The sequence below is a fragment of the Antedon mediterranea genome, chromosome 2 (genome assembly GCF_964355755.1).
Source record: "Antedon mediterranea chromosome 2, ecAntMedi1.1, whole genome shotgun sequence".
In the NCBI taxonomy this organism is placed as follows: domain Eukaryota; kingdom Metazoa; phylum Echinodermata; class Crinoidea; order Comatulida; family Antedonidae; genus Antedon; species Antedon mediterranea.
The window spans coordinates 8,401,864-8,424,290 of NC_092671.1; the positions used below are offsets into that span (position 1 = coordinate 8,401,864).

The 22,427-nt window shown below is 34.1% G+C and overlaps 3 protein-coding genes across 4 annotated transcripts; all 3 read right to left on the reverse strand.

Moving 5' to 3' along the window:
* Window positions 1-714: 714 nt before the first annotated feature.
* LOC140039582 (uncharacterized) lies at window positions 715-4,464 on the reverse strand. Its single transcript, XM_072085196.1, has 5 exons — window positions 4,321-4,464; window positions 3,470-3,746; window positions 2,735-2,881; window positions 1,863-2,197; window positions 715-1,231 (listed from the first exon to the last, which is right to left on the reverse strand). Exons 1-5 carry the CDS (start codon window positions 4,395-4,397, stop codon window positions 1,021-1,023), a joined length of 1,047 nt encoding a protein of 348 aa, XP_071941297.1. The 5' UTR covers window positions 4,398-4,464; the 3' UTR covers window positions 715-1,020.
* Window positions 4,465-4,913: 449 nt separating this feature from the next.
* Window positions 4,914-11,527, reverse strand: LOC140039583 (uncharacterized). 2 transcript variants are annotated; one of them, XM_072085199.1, is made up of 11 exons: window positions 11,433-11,527; window positions 10,753-10,875; window positions 10,131-10,253; window positions 9,762-9,872; window positions 9,394-9,495; window positions 8,847-8,957; window positions 7,506-7,676; window positions 7,232-7,354; window positions 6,355-6,990; window positions 5,632-5,852; window positions 4,914-5,244 (listed from the first exon to the last, which is right to left on the reverse strand). In XM_072085199.1, exons 1-11 carry the CDS (start codon window positions 11,500-11,502, stop codon window positions 5,143-5,145), a joined length of 1,893 nt encoding a protein of 630 aa, XP_071941300.1. In that variant the 5' UTR covers window positions 11,503-11,527; the 3' UTR covers window positions 4,914-5,142. The 2 variants fall into 2 exon arrangements, with proteins under 2 accessions (XP_071941300.1, XP_071941298.1); XM_072085197.1 differs by having other exon boundaries at window positions 7,232-7,357.
* A 3,566-nt stretch (window positions 11,528-15,093) lies between these two features.
* On the reverse strand, window positions 15,094-22,063 carry LOC140039584 (ras-related and estrogen-regulated growth inhibitor-like). The gene is made up of 4 exons (XM_072085200.1): window positions 21,766-22,063; window positions 18,394-18,450; window positions 17,923-18,002; window positions 15,094-16,564 (listed from the first exon to the last, which is right to left on the reverse strand). Exons 1-4 carry the CDS (start codon window positions 21,881-21,883, stop codon window positions 16,142-16,144), a joined length of 678 nt encoding a protein of 225 aa, XP_071941301.1. The 5' UTR covers window positions 21,884-22,063; the 3' UTR covers window positions 15,094-16,141.
* Between the last annotated feature and the right edge of the window lie 364 nt (window positions 22,064-22,427).

A 22,427-nucleotide genomic window follows, 5' to 3' on the forward strand; every position in this document is an offset into this window, starting at 1 on the left:
TATATTGCATTATTATCATCATCTTATAGTGACCATAGAAACCAGATGGCAAAAAATAAAAGGGTCAAAATTTGGCAAATTTCAAAAAATGACCAAAATATCAAGTTTTTAAAATTCAATTATGCGATAATATTGCTATATATGATCATATAATGCGTTATGATCATCTTATAGTGCCATAGAAATCAGTTATGCCGAAAAATAAAAGGGTCAAAATTTTGCAATTTTTGAAAATGGCCAAAATATAAAGTTTTTTTTAATTCAATTATGCGATAATATTGCTATATTTGTTCATATATTGCATTATCATCATCTTATAGTGCCATAGAAACCAGTTATGGTAAAAATAAAAGGGTCGAAATTTAGCAATTGACAAAATCCCTGTACTATTATCAACCAAAAAATCTAATTTTTAAAGTTTAATTATTATGCGATAATATTGCTATAATGATCATATATTCCGTTATCATCATCTTATAGTGCCATAGAAACCAGATATGATGAAAAATAAAAGGGTCGAAATTTTGCCATTTTTGAAAAAAAAACCCTGTACTATTATTTGGCTATTTTTCAAACATTTTTTTTTTATAGACATAACTGGCTATATATATCATAACCTAACATGCGCAAAGGCGATATAACTGATTTAATAAGATTATACAAGGCTGTAGCGAAAGGTTAAAAACACATGAGGCAAAGATGCTTATAATATATTTATTAATATAAAATATAACGGTCTGTACTGAGAAATTGGGGTTGGTGTTAAAAATTGTAGACGAATCTGCCACATGATGATAAATATGTGCGCATATTATTCGATATTTTGTTCGCTTTTTACGATGCATGTTTATGAGGATGGATTTTTTTAAATGTCAAAAACATTTACTTTTAAAAATATTTTACAGTATTATTATAATCCAAGTATTAATCCATAATTAAAACCTACAGCCTACAACTTTTAGAACTGACTGTTGTGCATTCATGCATGATCTCTTGAGACAAATACAACCATATTTCTTTTCAAGTATTATCCTTGTTTGATGAATTCTTTTCTTTTAATAAATCTATACATTTATTTTCTAATATTTCAAATTTTTTATCCATTTGAAGACGATAGTCATCCATCTCTTGAAATTTTGCTTGTAATCTTTCCTCCATTTCCTGCTGCATTTGAAGAACCCTGGCTTCTAAGTTTACTCCGCAGGAACATGTTACAGATTCTGATGCAGATCTAGAACAAAATAAAATATATTATATACTACATCATATATTCCAGGCCTCTGATTGGTCAAAAAGTTATTATCATTTATCTCAAGAAGAAAAGGACTAGAAAGTAATCTAGTTTTGGAATTGAGTACAGTCAACATTTCAACGGTCCAAATTCTTTGCTATTCTAAAAAGCCATATTTACTTAATCATCATTATGGTACAGGTAAACTTGAAATTTAAATTATATTATTATGGCCGACGTCTGTCGCGAACAACAATGTAAATAAGTCTTACATTCATCTGAATGATGGATGAAACTAAGCGAGGACTGTTTAAAGCACCTTTGGCTGGTCCTATCATTGACCAAGGGCTTCTCTCGTCCAGTGCCAACCTTGACCAGAAGAAAAGCATAAGGCAGTACAGCTGAGGAAGATACTAGATGCCATGAGAGTCAGCAGTGCTGATTTCAAATGCCTAATGGGATCCCATCTCTAAATATTCTCCATTTAAAAGAAAATGTCCTTAAATATTTAAGTGAAATACTTATCTCACTTAAGTATGGTTAATGAATATGGTCACAGGCATGTTGAGCCAGGGCAGAATGAACATTTTGGTAGAGTTGACTGTACTATAATTTCCTGCAAAAAACTTACACTGCACAGTTATTTAATCCCTCTTTAGAGAACTCATCAGTTGAACATTTCTCCTCTTGTGATTCTACCAGATTCCACTTATCATTCCTACATTCTATACTTAATACAGTATCACTTGTTGTATTAGATTTATCCCTATTTGATTTTTTACACAGTAATTGTTTAGCTAAACATTCATTTGTCTCTGTTTGCCTCGAGTCCGATTGTTGTGACATTGTTCTTTGCGTAAACAGCTGAAGCATCATGGGAAGGAGAGGGTTTGTTTGTGATTGAGGGGTAGATGAAGGAGCACTGGCTGGAATGGACGATATTAGTTGGTGCAACATTGCTTGGCCCTAAAAAAAAAAATGAGCATAAAAATTTAATAGATATTTAATTTAACAAGTTCATTTTTATGGATTGCTCTCAGAAAGTCTACTTGTAGGAATGTAAAATAGTTCATGTTATTTTGTGTATAATTGTAGCATAGACCATCAGGAGTCAGTCAGCTTAGCAGCAAAATAATAGTAAAACTGTTTATCTAACATGTACCATTATGGGAGGTGGTTTGCATTACGGCGACAAGAGACCTTGTACAAATATAATTTTATTTTTGTGTTTTTAAATAAGTATATTTTTTTATAAACCTGTAATTGGTGGCTTTCTGTACTGTTGGTTGTAAGAATAAAAAATAAAAAAGGTTATCTTTTCATTATTTTCATGATTATTAAAACTCTGTCTACAAAGTTAGTTTGACAAAAAACTATGATGCACCCAAATATGGTAGTGATACACCCAAATACGGTAGTGATATGTCATCATGTCCATATATGGGCACATCACATTTTTTTGTCACATAAAGTTTTATAGTGTAGACAGAGCTCTAGACTTACATCAGTTTCAAATTTGTTATTAAGCAGCATACGATCTACTTTTTGCATGTTTACAAGCTTACTGCTGTCAGGGACGTCATTCTTCTCTTCCAATGTCAGCCAAATACCAAACAGATCCAACTTCTGTTTTTCTTGCAATGAAACAAACTATATATTTTAAAAATTAAGAAAAACTTGAGAGCTATGACTCTAATACAGTGGTTGATCCAGAATGGTTAAATTTGGTGCTTTTTATTTCAGTCTGATGGTATGTAAACAACACAACTGCACATAATGCACTTGTCAATTATATGATCCACTATCAATCCCCGGGAGAGGTGTGTCAATTACAAATAATCATTGATTCAGGGGTGCGTCAAAAAACCTAAACGGTATGCCACATCAATGAACATTGGTGTGTCAATGTCCGTCACTTTACCACCCGCCATATCTATACCGTGAACAACATGGTAATTGTTCTTCAAAATATGTACGCCAATGGTATTCAAGTATGACACCTCTCATGGGGGTCGTATAGTGGGTTATATAAATGACAGGTGTTTAACACAAACATTCAAGATCTACATTATTGATAAAGAAAACTACATAAGATGCATAAGACATTATCATGCATGGTTTTATAATGCTACCCTTTATTATCTGTAATAGTATAGAAATTGACCTTTCTACAACCACTACTAATACTATAAAAATATTATTGGGAAGTTGGTTATTTCAATATTCAAATTTTTGTACCTTGATTGACATTGTATCCAATGGTCTTCCACATTCGAACGTGTGCCAGTAAACACTGCTTCCATTGGATGACTTCATTTTCCCTTTGACAGTTTCTAAATAAGAATCCTTGCCCTCGTACACTTCCATGTGACGAGCGCTGCACACGATACGCAGCTCAGTCAATGCCATGCTACTGTGGGCAGTTAACATTATTAGACAGCGTTCTGATCCTGAAGCATTGTCTGGACGAAGCACTGTAGATTGGAGACAGGTCTCGCCATCTTCTGCTAAAAGTCTGGATATTTAAGGGAAAACAAATAAAACCAGATATCAATTTAATTATTTAAAATGGTACTGATGTACTGTATAGGCCTAGTATGTATGAGTGGCAGAGTGGTGAAATTAAAATCAGTTTTTAAGTATTTTATATGAAGGCCCACTGACCCAGGCCCACTATATACGATTTTGATTATATCATTGTTAATGTTACTCACCACCAGTGCATCTTCAACAAGGGTTTGGGTAAAGCGCCCCTAAAAAAGGCCCAAAAAAAAAGAAGCCCTAAAATAATAGATTACAGAGAACAGAACACTAATAGTACACTACATTGTCAGCTAGCTTTTTGACAGTACTGTGGACTTATATTTAATAATAGTACCCGAGTCATATACATACAGAATGTACCTACTAGACCTAGGCCTACCTATAGGCTAGGCTAAACAGAACAGTTACACCGGGGCAACCTGTTGTCCGACTCCCGGTGTTTGACTTTGATGCCTAACTAACTAGCTAGGGCCTAGCCTACTAACTAAGGGCCAAGCTAAACAGCCTACATTTACAACTACTGGTCCAATATTAAAAAGAATTACCTATTAATATGAAGAAGTTCATCCAAACATTGGTCACCTCCGGCTGGCCAAGAAGAGTGAACGTCCACGATCGGCATATTTTAGATGTAAACAAAAGTGTATTAGGACTTGGCCTAGGCTAGGCCTACACAACTTTGCTGTGTTGTGTGGTGCTACGACATGGTCGGTCCTTTGCCTTTCTTCGAAATATAAACGATAGAGGGCGTAACAAATAGCCGGCTCTCTTACTTAGTCACAGGGTTTGCCTGTGGCTGCGACACGATTTTACGCCCGTTCCACACGGAGAATAATATGTACATACTATGTTGTACAAAGGCTACAATTGGTACTGTATTTGTCGCAGACAGACATAAGATCAAAAGACTGTTAGGAATTCCTATCTTGGCAAGGCGAGTTGGATTGCCCGTGGGATTGCCTTGATTTAACATACTGTACCGTAGCCTAGGCCTATTTCATACACATCCAATTCGTTTAAAATTTGATCTATCCGATTTTCTCAACATGTTCTGTTCATAACTTAGGCTATCCCCCCGCTCATGAACATATACCAGCTTTTTCCTCATTAATATTCGTTTATTCATTTAAATATTCATCGTAATAAAAGGCAGATCGTACAGTAGACATAATGATACAATAATTTATAATATTATTATAAATCTTTATTCACGAAATATGTTAAAAATATAAACGTAGATAGATAGGCCCTAGCTATTTGGTATTTTCTTAGGCCTACAAAAAATAATTCATAAAAAATGCTCTTTTCACGAGCTTAAATTAAGTATAGTAACAACTAATGGAATTTAAACTTTCACTGCATATTTGTTAACCAGAGCCTTCTTCTCGTTCTGCATCTTCTTCACACTCAAAGTACTGGGAAGAAAGACATTCACATCGTTGACCTCGTAATGTGAATCTATCACCGATCTGAAGAATAGAACAATTACATTTTGATATAAACTGAGCCAGGACTGTTTTAAAGCACCTTTGTTAGCTTGCTACCATTGATCAAGTGATTCTTTCGCCCAATGCCCACCTTAAGCAGAGGACAGGATACGTCTGAGGCAGATGGACACTAAATGCATCTAGTATGTGTTATATGAACTATAGTAACATTCGTAACGATTCTGTGGCAATTATGGTATTGATGACGTTGACAATCGACCCATTTCGGGTAATTCCAAATACAAATAATATTTAAAAACATCAATTTCTGTTGGCGTTATCGACTACTTCATTTAGTATGTCGTATTTTAGAGTATGTTACACCTTTTATTCTGAACTCCTGATCGTCAAGAAGTAAAGATAAAATACCTGAAAGTATTTCTGTATTTCGTCAACGTAGCAGCCACACCTCTGCTCGGGAACACAGTGTCCATCGTTATCTAACATCAATCCCTCTTCGCATTTACAATGTGCGCACATTTTGTTACAAATAATGTGATTTGTGTCGATACCCTGAACGAAGTCCACACAGTTTGGCTGGCAAGCACGTGCACACTTGGCTTCGATTTGGTTAAAAGGACAATCACGACCTAAAAAATGTGATCAAATGTATAACTATGTGTATGTATACTTGTATTTGCTCTCATGATTGGTTTTAGAGGTAGGCCTACATTCCGCATTCGCATCCGCACTCCATTATGAGGCATAGGGCTTAAAATGTTAACTCGTCCTAAATATCATCGATTTTTTTGTAATATTATACAAAATTAAATGTTCTATAGGCTTACGTTTGCAAGTCTTGAAACTAGATACAGTATATACTCATATTAATGATCGAAAGACAAAAATCATCTAGAAAAGGAGACATTATTGAGAAATGAGAAGATGGTGATTTAGGGAAATTCAAATTTAGTTTACCAAATGATGTATGTAGCAATAATAATGCTAACTTTGACCGATGTGCAATACTTCATGCTATATTTGTGTATTTTTATCAGGAAAAAGATTTTTTTTTTCTATGCGCTTCTAAAAGTGACAATAACATATCTTGTCTGTTTGGATACCCTTTAACAAACACTAATCAAACTAAACCTGCTGGGCCTGGACCTGATGGACCTTCTTGTTTTGGGCCTGGTGGTAGTCCTTGAGTTGGTGGAGGTCCTTGAGTTGGTGGAGGTCCTTGAGTAGGTGATGGTCTTTGTGCTGCTTGACTTTGTTGTACTCCTGGTGTACCTTTTGGTCCTGATGGAAATTGTGGTCCTGATGGAACTTGAGGGCCCGGAGGCGGTGCTGTTGGTCCTGTTGGACCTTTTGGTCCTGTTGGACCTTTTGATCCTGTTGGACCTTCTGGTCCTGTTGGACCTTCTGGTCCTGCTGGACCTGATGGGCCTGATGGACCAGATGGGCCTGATGGACCAGATGGGCCTGATGGGCCTGGTGGTCCTGGTGGTCCTGGTGGTCCTGGTGGTCCTGGTGATCCTGGTGGTCCTGGTGGTGAAGGGCCATCGTCAGGACATGAACAACGCAGGCATCCAAATTCGTCGGGTGTTGGCGGAGCAAGTGGCTTTTTACAACCACAAGGTGGACATTCACGAGGCGGACCGTCGTCACGAGGAGGGCCATCGTCACGAGGAGGGCCGTCGTCACGAGGAGGGCCGTCGTCACGAGGAGGGCCGTCGTCACGAGGCGGGCCGTCGTCCCGAGGGGGGCCGCCATCACGAGAAGGGCCTATAATTGAATTAGAATATTTTAAAGTTAAAACAACATCTACATCCTTTGAAATTAGTTTATGTTATGTATATGCCTTATTTAGATGTTTTCTTTTAATATGAATAATTCACTGTCTGGTATCGATGTGTCAATTTCCCAAGCATTACATTTATATTCCTCTAGTAGGAGACAACTTTATTTATAGAAATGAAAAATATTATCTACTGTACATCAGCACCCACTACAAAAAAATACATACCTAATATAAAATCTAGTATATCTAGTATGGGACAGCGGCATGTCATGCAATTATTTTCATCTAATCTTGGAAATATATTCTTGGGTCTTTTACATCGACATGGAGCACAGCATACTTCTTTCTCTGCTTGGGAATAATAGTTAATTTAATACACTTTTTTGTTGGCAACAATTTCATAAACATATTCATTTGTGTACTGTATTTATCATTACCTTTAACGTTTAACGAATGAAAAGTACATCAAGCTCTTAGTACAGAACAGTAATGTACTCACTTTTGTTCAGACCATCTCCTCTAGGGCCTTTAGTGTGTGAGCGATGTGCGTCTCTGGTCTCCCTGGGTGGTAATGGTTCTTCCACGGGACAGGTGCATCGAATGCACCCATTTTCATTTACGAATGGAGGTCCAAAAGGAATTTCACACTCACATTCCGGACATTCAGGACCTGTATCACAAAGGGAAAAAATTGTGTTTTTTATTTATTTTCATATAGTATGCTAAGTGATACGAAAAAGCATGACAGCGTAAAACAAGATTCATTGTAATAAAAAGCAAAATGGGAATCTAAAGTAAAGTAAACTTTTGATTTGCGACGACCGAAGACCATCCTATATCAAGTTTGATGTGTGTTCAGTCGTCTTCAGGACCTAAAAACTAACAAATCTGTGTCGAGATAGTGGGGAGCGAAGACATACGCCTCGATTCCGCATAATCTGTGTCGAGATAGTGGGGAGCGAAGACATACGCCTCGATTCCGCATAATCTGTGTCGAGATAGTGGGGAGCGAAGACATACGCCTCGATTCCGCATAATCTGTGTCGAGATAGTGGGGAGCGAAGACATACGCCTCGATTCCGCATAATCTGTGTCGAGATAGTGGGGAGCGAAGACATACGCCTCGATTCCGCATGTGCTGCGCACAATGAATTAAAATAACGTAGTTTGTCCCCTCAATATTGTATCACCCTATTCTCAATCGGTGATACAAAATTACGTTCTATAAAACACAAGAGCTTATGGAATTTGCTGCAAAGGTTTACCGGAAAGGTGTGTAATATTGAAGCTGTTGCTCTGTTTTATACCAGACTTAATAATCCATAATAATTTTATATAATTAAGTTACTCTACATATTAGTTGGATCAAAGTTTAAATGAGTAGCAAGACAGGATATTGTGCCGGCACTCCTTTCAAATTGGATCATATTTTAATCGCTTAATAAAGAAAGGTCCTCGGTATGGGTGTCAACAGGATTTAGGAGGATTTCGCGAATAAATATTATTTTGAGAGATTTTAAGTAAACTCTATAGTAACATAGTACAGACACTATTTATAACTATACACAACGTAGCAAAATATAGTAAGTCAATTATTTTATGGTTTATCAAAAAGAAAAAAATACAACCATATCAACAAAATATTTTACAGAAATGTTTTCCCAAACAGTTTCAAAAGTTTCTTGAACTTAAATACAGTTGGAAATTTGCCTGACAAGCTTAGAAATCGGGAGATGTAGTAAAATTAAAGTATATGGTTGAGAATTTGACATGCAAAATAATAAGTGAGAATAATTTCACCCAATCAATTCATCCATTTTATTTTCTGCACATGACCTACCCGCTGGTGGTTCTGGTGGTGGTGGTGGCCCACAGTCACACACTTGGCATCCGTTTTCATCAGTAGCAATAGGGGCATCTGGCATTGGATCACACAAGCAGGGTTTGCAAGCTGTAACAGAAAGAAGGGGAATGACATATTTACACAAACGTCTTATACATTGCACTAGTAGAAACACTATCAGAAAAACGAAAAAGTCAAAACCATTACACCTTTTGGGCCTGTATAAAGTATTACGGGTAGTATGGTAATTACGGAAATACTAACAATATTAACGTAGGCAAAAACTAATCTAACCCTCTGCAACCTGATTTTAAAATTGGTATAAAAATACCTTTTCCTAAAAAAAAAAAAAATATTTGTCCGAACATTCGAATGGCTAAAGGGGAGTTTTGGTCAGGCGGTTTAGGACGATAGTCATATCAACTTTCAGGTTATTGCTATTGCAATATAGATTACACTTATTATAATAAACTTTTTTTTTATAAATGATAATCAACATGATAATATATGTATATAAATTATAATTCAATAAAGTGGTACATACGGACTGGGGGTTTGGGTGGACATGCGCACTTCAGACATCTATTCTCATCGATAAGTTGAAGTGGAAAAGGATTTTTACACGGACATGGTTTACAGCATTTACCTGAAAGAAAACAAATAAAAATAATGCAACGTCAAGTTTGCTTAGGTGATACAATATTATAGCAACTTTCTACTTTGTTTTCGATACACACGTACATTCAATAAAGAATGAACCTTTGTGCAGTTTCTTCTGTAGATACGCTTGTATAAAATATATATATAATATAATCTAAAAAGTAGAATTTATAAAAACTATATAATATTTATGAATCAGTTGATGAATAAAATATATGAATGAAGGAGTAAAAAGGTCCAAAACAGGCCTACCTTTTGGACCAATTGGTCCTTCTTCTGGTGGTGGACATTTACATTCTGGACATCCGTTTGAATCAATGGGAGCGTCAGACTTAACTCCACATGGACATTTGGGACAACCACCTATAAAATAAATGTAAATAAAAATGTATTTTATTAAGCGCTATTTACATAGAACTTACAAAATGGTACAAACAACATCAAAAATTGTATCGAATTTTCTATATTATGTATAAAATGTTATTTCAGTTTTTGTTTTTAACTACATGGATTCGTTTTTAAGGTTATTGCTATATGTACAGTACTTTTGTATTTTATGAAAACGAATACCGAAATTTTGAAATTAATGAATGAAAATAAAACTTTTACAAAATGTTTTACCTGGTGGTGGAGGGGGTGGAAGCTTACATACGCAAGTTTTACACCCATTCTCATCCGGTTGGGTGCCAAGATCACAGCGGATTAAACACGTAATTGGTGGACATGTTGGTTCTGAAACAATAACTATCAGTAAAACGAATTAATGTTACCTATGTATCAGGATTGTTTAGAGAAAGTTTTTTTTCCGGTCATCGAAATATAGGAGCTCCAAAGAAAGATTCAAAGACAACCTAAAGAAAAACCTAAATTCTGGTCACATTAACCATAACCAATGGTCCACTCAACCCACAAACCGTGTGGCTTGGCGTCACACCACCCACCAAGCGGTCAACTCCTTCGAAAACACACGCAGGATAGCCCTTGAAGAAAAAAGAAAAAATCGAAAAAATCGCAATGCTAAACCACAACCACAAGAGCTGCATCCGACATTCCTCTGCAGCCGCTGTGGACCGACATGCCTTTCTTGCATCGGACTTGTCAGCCACAAACGAGTCTGTGACAGACGTGGACAAACTCCTTTATAACAATCTTCGTTCGCGAAGCAAAGCCAAGAAGAAGAGACGAAATTTAGAAATTAATGAATGAATGAAAATAAAACTTTTACAAAACTTAAATGTTTTACCTGGTGGCGGAGGAGGTGGAAGGTAACATACGCAAGTTTCACACCCATTCTCATCCGTTATGGTGCCAAAATCACAGCGGATTAAACACGTAATTGGTGGACATGTTGGTTCTGAAATAATAACTATCAGTAAAACGAATTAATGTTACCTATGTATCAGGATTGTTTAGAGAAAGTTTTTTTCTCAAATTAAATTTCAACCAGCACCATAAAATATATTAAGATTTCCGGCGGTTTGTTTGGTTAGCAAAACAAACAAACGATGAAAACAAAATTATTTTGTCTCCATTTTTAGTTCAGTTACAACATTCATGTGTACAAATATGTAAACATGTTTCATCATTGTTTTAAATATTTTATATTGTTTTATTACAAACAATATACAACAATATCATGGACAATGAACAAAAATCCTCTACGCCTAGGTAATCCGTGAAGGTTTAAGAATAACAACTTGTTTCCAATCTGTCGTCTTTGCCCAGTTTCTCCAAAACCATAGTCATAATTGGTATCTCCAAGTATCAAACATAAACCTTACATGATATATGATATTGGGCAAATATTGTAGTATGTGGAGATACAGCACTGAGAATCGGGTTTACCAAGTGAAAATGAAGAAATCGCAAAATAAAGTAAACGATTAAAAAGCAAACAATGTTTCAAAACCAATGTTTTCCTACCTTGAGCGTTGACAATCAGTGATGCCAACACCAATACACCAGAAAACACCAAAACAATCGACTTCACCATTTTGTCAGTGTAATGGAAAGTGATAGTGATGTCTAAGGAAATAGTATGTGCTCTTAGATTACCTTGCTCTTATATAGGAAACTTTCGAACAAACCCTTTCCGATTGGATTCGACTATTTATCCGTATGGGATGGTCTCTTCGAAGGTCGATGAAAAATAGTGAAATTCGATATGCCCTGAATTTAAAATAAGTTCAAAGTAACTTTATCTAAATTCATATAATACCCAATGGTTCTGGACACACATATAACGTACAGTAGTACGTAGGCCTACAATATCATCATAATCGACAATCATTAAGCTTTGACATTTTCCTGCTACGTTTTTCTATTAAATCATTGGGCCTATTATTAAACAGCATTGATCACGAAAAAGCTTCTTTTTTTTTTTCAAACACACACATTTTCTAACTGTTTGAACATATTCAGTTATTTCTATACTTAGACTTTCCCCAAGTCTGTATGGGATATGACCGATTGGGCCGCCGACAAGTTGAGCCGCCGGTGATTTCTATGAAACGCCCAGTGCATGCGTCTTTTACGACATTTCGCGTAGTGATTAGGATGGTGTCCTAGTACATAAGTTCATGGTCTTGGTTTATTGTGTCATGAAAATAAATAATATATAATTACATATTACAATTAACAACACAGCAAAGGAAAGTAGTAATATTTAATTGTTTTTAATCTTTCGAGGAAAAAATTCAGTGCACTCATTCATAATTGTTCTCACGTGTAGGCCTACCACCTAAAGTCACGTTGTCTCTCAGGACTAATTAATAGGGTATTAACATTCTTCGAATGAGGTTAAATAAATATTATTTTTTATATACTAATCTTTTAATATCATATTTTATTGAATTTTACAATGTTAATACACAAAATATTTTACTAAAAAACGTGATTTTATGTAATTATTTAACCGAAAAATGGAGTAGGCCTAGTTCATACAACTGCCGACTGAGGGGCAACATGTTTACGTCATTTTTGGCTAAAAACGATCACTTTGTTCGGTGATGTTTTTTTATATTTTGGAATCTACAAGCCAGATTTTCATAATTATTTCTTTAATTATAATATTTAATAATATATATACTAAAAACCATGATATATAAACTTTTGAATGTACATCGTTATCCCTAATATAAATAGAACGAGCACCGGCGAAAGTTAGCATTTGGCGTTCCATAGAAAATAACGTTTTTCTGGCGGCGGCTCAACTTGTCGGCGGCTCAACTTGGCCTAATCCGTCTGTATTTGTTGGCCTTTTATTTTTATATTTATATTTATTTATTTATTTATTTCATTTCGATATTTTTTTTACTTTCGATAGTATACGTATGAAACGCCATGTATGCCAAAATATTTATCTACACTGTACCTTTTGAAATTACATTGGCTATACGAGATTAAATTATAACCGGAAGTATTATTCTTTCACTTAATTGTTAAGAGTTTCAATTTGTCGAATTAGTGATGTTAGTTCAGCCTGCGGTTAGATCAGTATAACTGGAGGGAGGTACTGGTATTAAACCATGGAGGTATTTCCTCCATGGACAGTTTCGAAACATTCTAACGTCAAAGGGTGTAGTTGAGAGGGCCGTAATAAAAACTGGTTGAAGGTTCGTGAACTTGTGCAATTGAAAGTGCATCCAGCAGCCATTGACTTGTGCTTCTCCATCACGCATTTTTACCGATTAAGATTTTGTTGAGGCATTGGTTAATCCATGGAAAAATAACGTTTCTCCATGATTAATCTTTACTACTACTGTACTAATCCCATCACATGACTTATGGAGGTATTAGAGTCTAATGGTTTAATCCCATCGCATTACTAACGATATTTCCGCTGTAATTTTATGGAAAAGTAGAAAAGTAAACGCTGGGGAAATTCTGTTACGTACAAGCGACGTGTTTCAAGGCTCTTGGTATGGATAGGTAATTTAGATATCTGAAAATTACAGAGTCTGATTGATAGTTATTGTCCATATGCAGAGCAGTTTTTGCTGTAATTGTTTTTTAACGTTCTTGTTGTCTATGCCTTGATATCAATGGATGGGTACTATTTCAAAGAAATGGGTTTTTATATTGATTATGGTAAACGACGCTTGTTGGATGAATTCATGAGTGTTATTGTGTTGTACTGATGATCTTGTTTATTTATTTTAATTTCATTTTTTTCAGAACAGAATAAATCACTCAACATTGTTAATTCAAAGGTTGTTTTGTTTCAGTATATCTCTGAGTTTGTGGGCAAACAAAAAAAAAAGATTTGAATTTTAATCTAAGGATATTGCGAAATATCAGGCGCATAATGTTATTATGTTATTATATATAAACACCGCCCACCTATTGTTGAAATCGGCGAAAATATAATAAAATCTATAGTAGCTATGACTTTAAACACATTTCAATTAGGCTAATGTCTTGTTTTTGTACGTTAAAGATTTGTTTTTTTATTTAGTAAATTTATGTAAATCAGCAAAACACAAACAATCTCATATTGTTTTGAACTGCATGATACAAATCTTTGAATTCCTCTGATATCTTATAAGATATTGTAATATCGTCAGGGTCCCACAATGTTTTAAACCGTAACCTAGTTGAATTACGTTCTTGTATGTTTGTTGACGTCAGCCACAAAAAACATATATATTCAACCTGAACTGCTATTTGTTTTATGACAATTTAAACAAACAAATCGGATAGAATAAAAGGAAATTAAACATTTGTCTCCATTATTCAATTTAGATCTGTTTAAAATGTTTTCTCTTGAGGAAAACTTGTAGAAATTGTTACGATGTTTTATGACTCCTGCGTAATCAACAATCTGATAAAAAGCTTCTATTATATATAAAAACAAGATTGTAAATTAACGGATGCCTTTTGAAAATAGCACGCTATTTCATTCGTTCATTCAGCACTTATACAGCCCGTAAAACATATATTTTTCAATATAGAACAGTGTATGACCGTTTTCACAAATCATTTTCCTTAAATACTAAACAAAATTTAATTTTGATGTATTATTCTCTAAAATCATGAAAAATAAATATAAATAGATAAATAGATATAAAATCAGACTTTGAATAGGCCATTTTGCAGTTTTAATGAATTAATGAAGTTATGCACCTAAATACGAAAAAGAAAACCGAAAAAAAATCATGATTTCAATTATAAAAAGACAAAATAAACGGTTAAATTTGACAGACAATTTGACTATTTTTTGCTTTAAATTACAGTTTTCTTTTTCAATAAAATTTTTGATCAAAGTGAATAACTATTATGTGACATGTTAGAAAATGTTTTTATAAGGGGACAATATATCTTTAAGAATAAGTTGTATTATTAACTTAGATATGAGAATGTTATAAATTTAATGATAAATGCTTCCCTCCACCACTATGCAGTATGGTAGTTTAGTAGTATTGATTATCACTATGTCACAAATTAATAAAAATGTTATGGAACTGACCAAATTAATAAGATAATAGATTTTATAGTCTTATGTAGTCAATGTATTAAAGGAATAGCCCAAATAAGAACACTGTCAAATAGTTATATTCAATCAATCAATTGAAGTTTATTCCACAAATCCAAGTTAATGTATACAAAAACATCTTTACATTCTATAAAGTACTGCGAGCCACAATGAGGACTGGGGTACCTGAGCTTACAGCAGACGAGTTGTAGGCCTACCTGCCTATAAGATTCTACAATATCTGTTAAAGATGCTTGAAGTTCAAATTTCATTTAAGGTCATCAGTAATGTGTATGATGGCCTAGTTGTTATATAGAAAAATTGTTAAGTAGCACATTTAGAGACTCGCATATCTATGACGAAATTCATCTTCCTATTTAATCCAATACTCGACCATTTCAAGCGGTAAAATGGTGGGAATACTGAAAGTGATCGTGAATCCGACGGTAATTAAGATCTTCACCGAGGTCTCTTTCACTTAGTCAAAATGGACTTTAAAGATGTGCTGTCTCTCATAAAATCCGTAAAAATCAATAAAATAATTGAATTGCTAAATGAAACAACAACATAGGTTATATTATCTTACATAGGTTAGTATCTTGAAATAACACGTTTTTATTGAGACATTTTCACATCAAAATTATAATCGGTCTGCTTTCCAGTGTCACATGTGACGATCATAAACCTAACATAACCCTAACCGTTACATAATACAGGGTGCATTATGATACATTGTGGCATTGTATTGTAGAATTGATTGCATATGATCTGGATACATAATACCATATGTGATGTACTGTTTGTCGTCTATTTTATAATGTATTTTATGTATGAACCAAATAAATTCAATCAATCAATCAAGATTATACAAACAGAAAATCTGTATATCTATATGGTAATAAACGAATATTCAGAACACGATAACTAACCCTTTTTCCAAATTTAATTGTGTTTTGTACGATTTGTAACATACCTTTACATCATCATATCAATTATTTTCTACTTTTTGTTTAAAATGAAGTTTCACACCTTCGAGAATCTTTATAATCATGTTTCATAACATCTCATAAAAATAGGCCTGTTGGCATTTTGTTTTCTATATTAAAATCGAATTGTAAATAACATGTACAATTTCCACACGTAATTTCCTATAAGTGTATTAGACGGAGTATCTATTTGAACGAATCAATTTGGTTATTGCTTTTCGCCATTGCGTTGTAATTTTTGTCTTCTTGCCAGTTTCTATAATCACGTGTTTTTGACGCCAAGTTCGGTATAAATTTCGAAATACTTCAGCAACCGCTTGTATTTGTCGTCCATCCTTTGCTGATATTTCATAAAATGGTATCCCCATTTGTGACGCAAGAAGTTCGCCCTCTACCTCACGTATAGTCCGTTCATTATCCTGCATATCAACTTTATTTCCCACAAGTACTCCAGGCACGTGATCTGATCCTGTTGCCTCACTCACAACCTGACGAATATTCACAATCTCAGCGAAGCTTTGCGGATCGGTTATCGAGTAAACAAATACGAAAGCATCACCCCAGTACGAATATGAGTTCGGTAGCCCTCTTGAATTCTGGAAATAAAATTGGAAACTCAAAAACTTCGGAAATAACGTCATGCATTATAGGGGTGTCACGAAACCTAAGACCACGAAAGCGAAGACCCCCTAAGACCTAAGATCACGAAAGCTAAGACCTAAGACCTAAGATTACAAATATTTATCTTTCGCACCTGCCTTGTATTTTAACTCCCAACATTTATTCTGAATGAATACCACACCTTAGAATTGGCACTTTCATGAAAAAGAATCACATAAAAAGTAACAAATACATTTTTAAATTGATGATTTTACAGACGTTTTTCTCGAACACAAAATGACTAGCCTACAGTACAGTAGGCCTACCCCATGGGCCATGTTCAATGTTTTTGTTTCTATGGAACGTCAAAAGAGCAAAAATTATATAGAGGGCTGAAAACTCTGTGGAGTCCATCTACAGTGTGGATGGAACAATGTAAAATTAAAATTGTAATGATAATAGTATAATCATGCAAGTACGAAGAAATAAATACTGGCAAATAAATTTTAATTTAAAAATCATGATAAGTTTTTTTTCTGTTTTTATACTTGTACTATTATTGTTGCTCTTTTGGCGCTCCATAGAAACAAAAACATTGAGCATGGGGAGCTCGAGGAGTTACATTACAGTATACAAAGAAACACATCTGTAAAATCATCAATTTAAAGGATTTATTTATTTGTTATTATGTGTTTCTCCTTCTGAAAGTACTTATAAGTCCTAATTTTAAAGTGTGGTGTTCAGGATAAAGTTAGTCAACAAATTTGGAGTCAAAATACAAGAAAGGCAGGTGCGTAAGAAAAACATCCTCTGAACCAACACAATGGAGTAAATATATACCATCAAACAACCCGTCAAGTTTGTTTGTTGTAAAGAAAAAATATACATTTACTCAACGGGCGAAAATAATGTGAGTTTATCTATGTTTTGCGGTAGTATTAAATTATATTTATGGTAATAAATGAAACCTACTGTGTTTAAAATTATGTATGGATAAACAAGTATTGTTTTTAAGCTGTAGTATATCTTAGTATTTGTAATCTTAGGTGTTGGGTCTTAGCTTTCGTGATCTTAGGTCTTAGGGGGTCTGAGCTTTCGTGGTCTTAGGTTTCGTGACACCCTGCATTATAGTTATGTACATTAGGCCTATGCCACTGACAGTTCAAGGGTCACTGACAGTTCAAGGGTCACTGGCAGTTTAAGGGTTACTCTGATGATTTACATGAATGATTATTACATGATTACATGATGAATGATTAAAACTTTTTAAACGAAAAATTTTGATCATTCATGATTAAAATTTTTATTTAGTATGACGACAATTTGTTTAGTTCAAATAGGTGTTTCGTCTTACCTGAACATGTCCAGCCGTGTCTAATATCTCCATGGTAACATCTTCGTTATCAATTGTTGTACTGTATGTACATAATGTTTCTAAAAAAGTAATATGTACGCAATAAACACAAATAAAGTAATTATGCAAAGATGTAAATAATAATATTCAAATTAACGTCAACCGTTACAATTTAAAAATTGTTTTCTTCGTGTCAGGGCGGTAGACGAAGAACGAACGTTAAAATCGACAAAATACAGTCCGAGAGTGCATGGATTTTTTGGTATAAATTAGCTTCTCCTCCGTCTTCTATACGGTCCAAAAGCGAAAACTTGCGATGTACAAATTTGTTAACGTAATAAGTTAATGGTGATGATTATTGATCTTGCAATTTAAGTAATAATTTAATTACGGCAAGCAACGTAATTACGTCAAGCATTATTATGTTTGTATGCTTGTTTCCGTATATAAAATTGTATAATTTTCACTTACCTAAGGTAGGATCGTATTCGCCAATAAATCTCTTTGTAGTGTACCGCACCATTAGTGCTGTAAGAAAGCAGAATTATATCATTAAGGTAATTTGAGCGTCCAATATGTCTTATTATTGTTAACCAATATCGTTATGAATAACATAGTAGGCCTGGAATTTGGTAAAGTATTTTTAAAATGAGCTGCTGACGACGAAACAGGAAAGACTATAATGCTCTATAAACAAACGAATATTAAGTTGTTTATTATTATAGTTATATTTTATTAAATGTGACGTTTTTAGTCACGTGCAACGCGACTCTCAGCTCACTATGTCGGTCGGTTGGTTGGTCGGTCGGTTGGTCGGTCGGTCAGTCGGTAAACACTAACTCAAATTTGAGCACGTGACTGCAGCCATATATATGACCTTGTTAATATTAATATATAACATTGAAAAAATCATCAGTATATATAAAGTCTAAACTATCAAACTACTTTGGCACAAAAGTGATGTGCCCAAATATGGTAGTGATATGCCTACATATGGTAGTAATATGACATCATCATGTCCAAATATTTGCACATCACATTTTTTTTGTCACATAAAGTTTGATAGTGTAGACAAAGCTTAAGATCAAACAATTATGTGAAGAAATATTGAGAAAGAAATAATGCTACAGATATTTTATAAAGTTAAGATAAGGGTGGTGAATGTGCCAAAAAAGCATAACCGGTAAAGTTGTGAAAAATATGCGAAACTGAGAAGTTTATTTTTATTATCATTATGGACACCTGACATTTCCGAATGCTTTATCTTTGCAGTTTTTCTTACAGTATCTAAGTGATATAGTTTACTAATCATCGAAATACGATTAACTACAAATATCAAAATACTAAGACTGTAATTATTCATAGTCAACTTAATTTTGAGAGATTTTTGCCATTTTCCTTGAATAACGATCTCATGGTAACACAACTTAATTACGGTTTGTTATCAAATTTATTGTGTGACGTAAGATACTTCGAACCACGTGACGTAACATTGCGTATGTCGGAATCGTGTTCTTCAATCTATGACGTAAACAGAAAATGAACAATCAAGTTTTAAAATCTTTCGGGATTTAAAAACGCATTAACTTTTAGATTTTCTTAAAAAAACCATCACACCTAATGTAACACTATCTAGTTAGAAAAGAAAGTAATATCTGATATGTTGAGAAGATTCATAATGAATCGTAATTTCAATTTAATATTTGGATTAATTGTAATTTAAATTTACTGCTGGATGAATGTTGTTAAATGCGTGTATAATTTGTATCTATATGCCAGTGACGGTTATTATCGTTCAAGCAACGTTCAGATTTAATATTAATATTCACCTTAGTGAAGTTAATGTTCATTAATCAAGGAAATTACTTTAAAAAAACTAAATTAAACAGAAAACCAGGATATACATTTTACCAATGATTTGTTTGTTTTGCTTATTGAGTTCTTGTTGGACAATTTGTTATCAGATAATTTTAATCCATAGATTTAATATTAAAATTGTATTTTGATTTTCAACAAAGATAATAAAAATAGAAAACACAAAAAGAAAAAAAAAGGCAATTACTACATTTCCGGTATTCTTTCATAATAAACAAGGTTGGTTGATATTTAAATATTAATTCTTTAAAAAAAAATAATATTTGAAATTTGTTTTGCCTTATTGTAAATATTTTCCCAACAAAAACATATTTATATCATTCCAAAGATGGATATTGAGCTTTCGTCACTTTATTCAATGTTTGCAGACGAAAACAATAAACACAATATCGTCGGGTGGCAATATTGTTAATACATGATTGATAGCAGAGATCTTAAACTTAAAGTATATATTTAACTTTCTTACATCCAATCTAACGTAATAAGATTATAGGATTAGAATAATTATAAACAGTAGGATGATCGGATTCAGTCAAAATGAATATTTGAACGTCGAATGCGTAGCGCATCGTTTTTCGGATGAAACGTTAAGCTGTTATAAGTGTTAGTCGTGTGTGAAATATGGGTACACTCTTCGAAAAGAGTAGGGGATCGTCTCACGATCCCTGCCCAATTCACCACCAGAAGAAAACCACCAGGACACCACCGGAAACAAGTCTAAGTGGACTATTATAGTGGGTTATCCGCTTGGTGTTCAACACCAACATAATAACTTATTTGTTGATGGCGCGACACTTAGCGTATGCGTATATTTGTCTGAGAATGCGCAGAATCGTTATTATTATGATAGTTACATAGTCGAGAGAATAAGAATAAGTGAATAGTCCATATTCGTACCGTACTCTAGTTAATTTCCACAATGAATACCAGCCGACCTTCAAGTTCATTAGAACATTTATCTCGCTTTATTTTGCTTTGGGAATTCGGGACTGAAAGTAATTATAAAAGTCTTATAGATAATAAAGTCTTTAACACCTGACTATTGTCTCTTATTTCAAATGTCTCAATCAACGTCACATTGCGTCATCAATTATATTATGAATACGGCCATTAACGTTGAAATATACCGTGTAACAAGAGTGATTTCTTAATGTTATATTTGGGCCTGAATATCTTGAGAACCAATTATATATTATAATGTAAAGGCTAAATGCAGAAAGTGCACACATTTTCTTGAAAACAAAGGGTGGGATAATCAGATGGATCACATTAGTTGATCAAGAAATGTGGATGGTTCACCAAAAAGTAGATTTTGATAATTTGTTTACACTAATCAGAGATGGAAAAGCAGGTCTTGGTTCTGACGTGAGTTTTTTAACGAATATGAAATTGTATGCGAATAAGTACAATATTAAATCTCATAGATACATCTCTAAAATACTAGAATCCTTCTTTCTCTCTCTCAAGCCAAATCTTTCCTCCTGCGCGCCCATTTCCTTTGTTGCCTTATAATTTTACGTGTGTGAACCGTATTATTTAAAAGCCAATATATAAACTTCTCGTAAACGTCATTTATATAAATTTGTAAGAAAGAAAAGAAAGTTCTTTATCCAATCTCTATCCAATATGTTCTCATCTTTACCGTCTACATTATTGCTATGCTTCATATTTTATAGATAGACTATATAGAATTAAAAAAAATAATAATAAATGAAATTATCTACTCTAAAAGACTCCGATCAAATGCCCATTTCATAACGCCTGTAAATCTTCAAACGTTTTGCCGTACGCCTGAACGTGGTATAAAGTTTCATTCACACTGTTCCGTTTCACGGAACGGAAGACGGAAGTGTAAATGTAGGCTATACTAGCTTTAGTCCGACAAAGAGTTTTTTTACTTTAAACTGTATTTCTTAAGTCACATGTACACCACACACAACAATTAAAAATGAAGCAGCTAATAATTACCTGTTTTTCCAACGGCCGGTGTGCCAAGAACAGCCACTCTAAAATTGATAGGATTAGTGCATCGTTTCCTGAATATGTTAGGCGAGGTGCTAAATGTGTAAGATCTCCTCCTTGACATTCTGATTCCGAAGCTACGTCGTGTTTTTCATCAGAAACTGTGTGTACATCGAAAGTACCACTTATATACTTAGTAGCCTTTTCGAGTATTGGTTATCTGATTGGCTAATATAAAAACGTCTTGAAATTCGCATTTATGTTGGATTTCGTGCTTCTCTGACATTTTAGAGACGAAACGAAGAATAATAGTATTATTGCTCTTTATTTTTTTCTTATTTCGAAGAGGCGCCAGTCCAATTCATTTTCTTCACCTTAAGCTTGGTTTCGTCTGGACACAATATTTTGTAAGAAAACAAAGTAATTTTACCAAGGCAAACTATGCCTTGATTTGGCCGATTTTACCGATCACCTCCCACTTGGACGAAATACGTAAGCGCAACTCAATGGCGGAGTAGGCGCAACACAACGACGTGACACAATGACGTGGTGTACACGGCGGCGTAGGCACGCAACGGCGTAGGCGCAACGCAAGTCAAATTACGGTTACTGGTTTATATATTTGACACAATGACCTATAGTTCGGTACATGAACATTACGGATAATA

Coding starts and splice junctions, on each gene's coding strand:
- LOC140039582 (XM_072085196.1), bottom strand. CDS start 4,397: ATGCCGATCGTGGACGTTCACTCTTCTTGGCCAGCCGGAGGTGACCAA. Junction 2,882..3,469: donor TGGATACAATGTCAATCAAG/GTACAAAAATTT, acceptor TAAAATATATAG/TTTGTTTCATTGCAAGAAAA. Junction 1,232..1,862: donor GGATTAAATAACTGTGCAGT/GTAAGTTTTTTG, acceptor ATTTTGTTCTAG/ATCTGCATCAGAATCTGTAA.
- LOC140039583 (XM_072085197.1), bottom strand. CDS start 11,502: ATGGTGAAGTCGATTGTTTTGGTGTTTTCTGGTGTATTGGTGTTGGCA. Junction 10,876..11,432: donor ACTGATTGTCAACGCTCAAG/GTAGGAAAACAT, acceptor TTTTACTGATAG/TTATTATTTCAGAACCAACA. Junction 9,496..9,761: donor AGGACCAATTGGTCCAAAAG/GTAGGCCTGTTT, acceptor GTTTTCTTTCAG/GTAAATGCTGTAAACCATGT.
- LOC140039584 (XM_072085200.1), bottom strand. CDS start 21,883: ATGTCAAGGAGGAGATCTTACACATTTAGCACCTCGCCTAACATATTC. Junction 18,451..21,765: donor ACCGGCCGTTGGAAAAACAG/GTAATTATTAGC, acceptor GCTTTCTTACAG/CACTAATGGTGCGGTACACT. Junction 18,003..18,393: donor CGAATACGATCCTACCTTAG/GTAAGTGAAAAT, acceptor TTACTTTTTTAG/AAACATTATGTACATACAGT.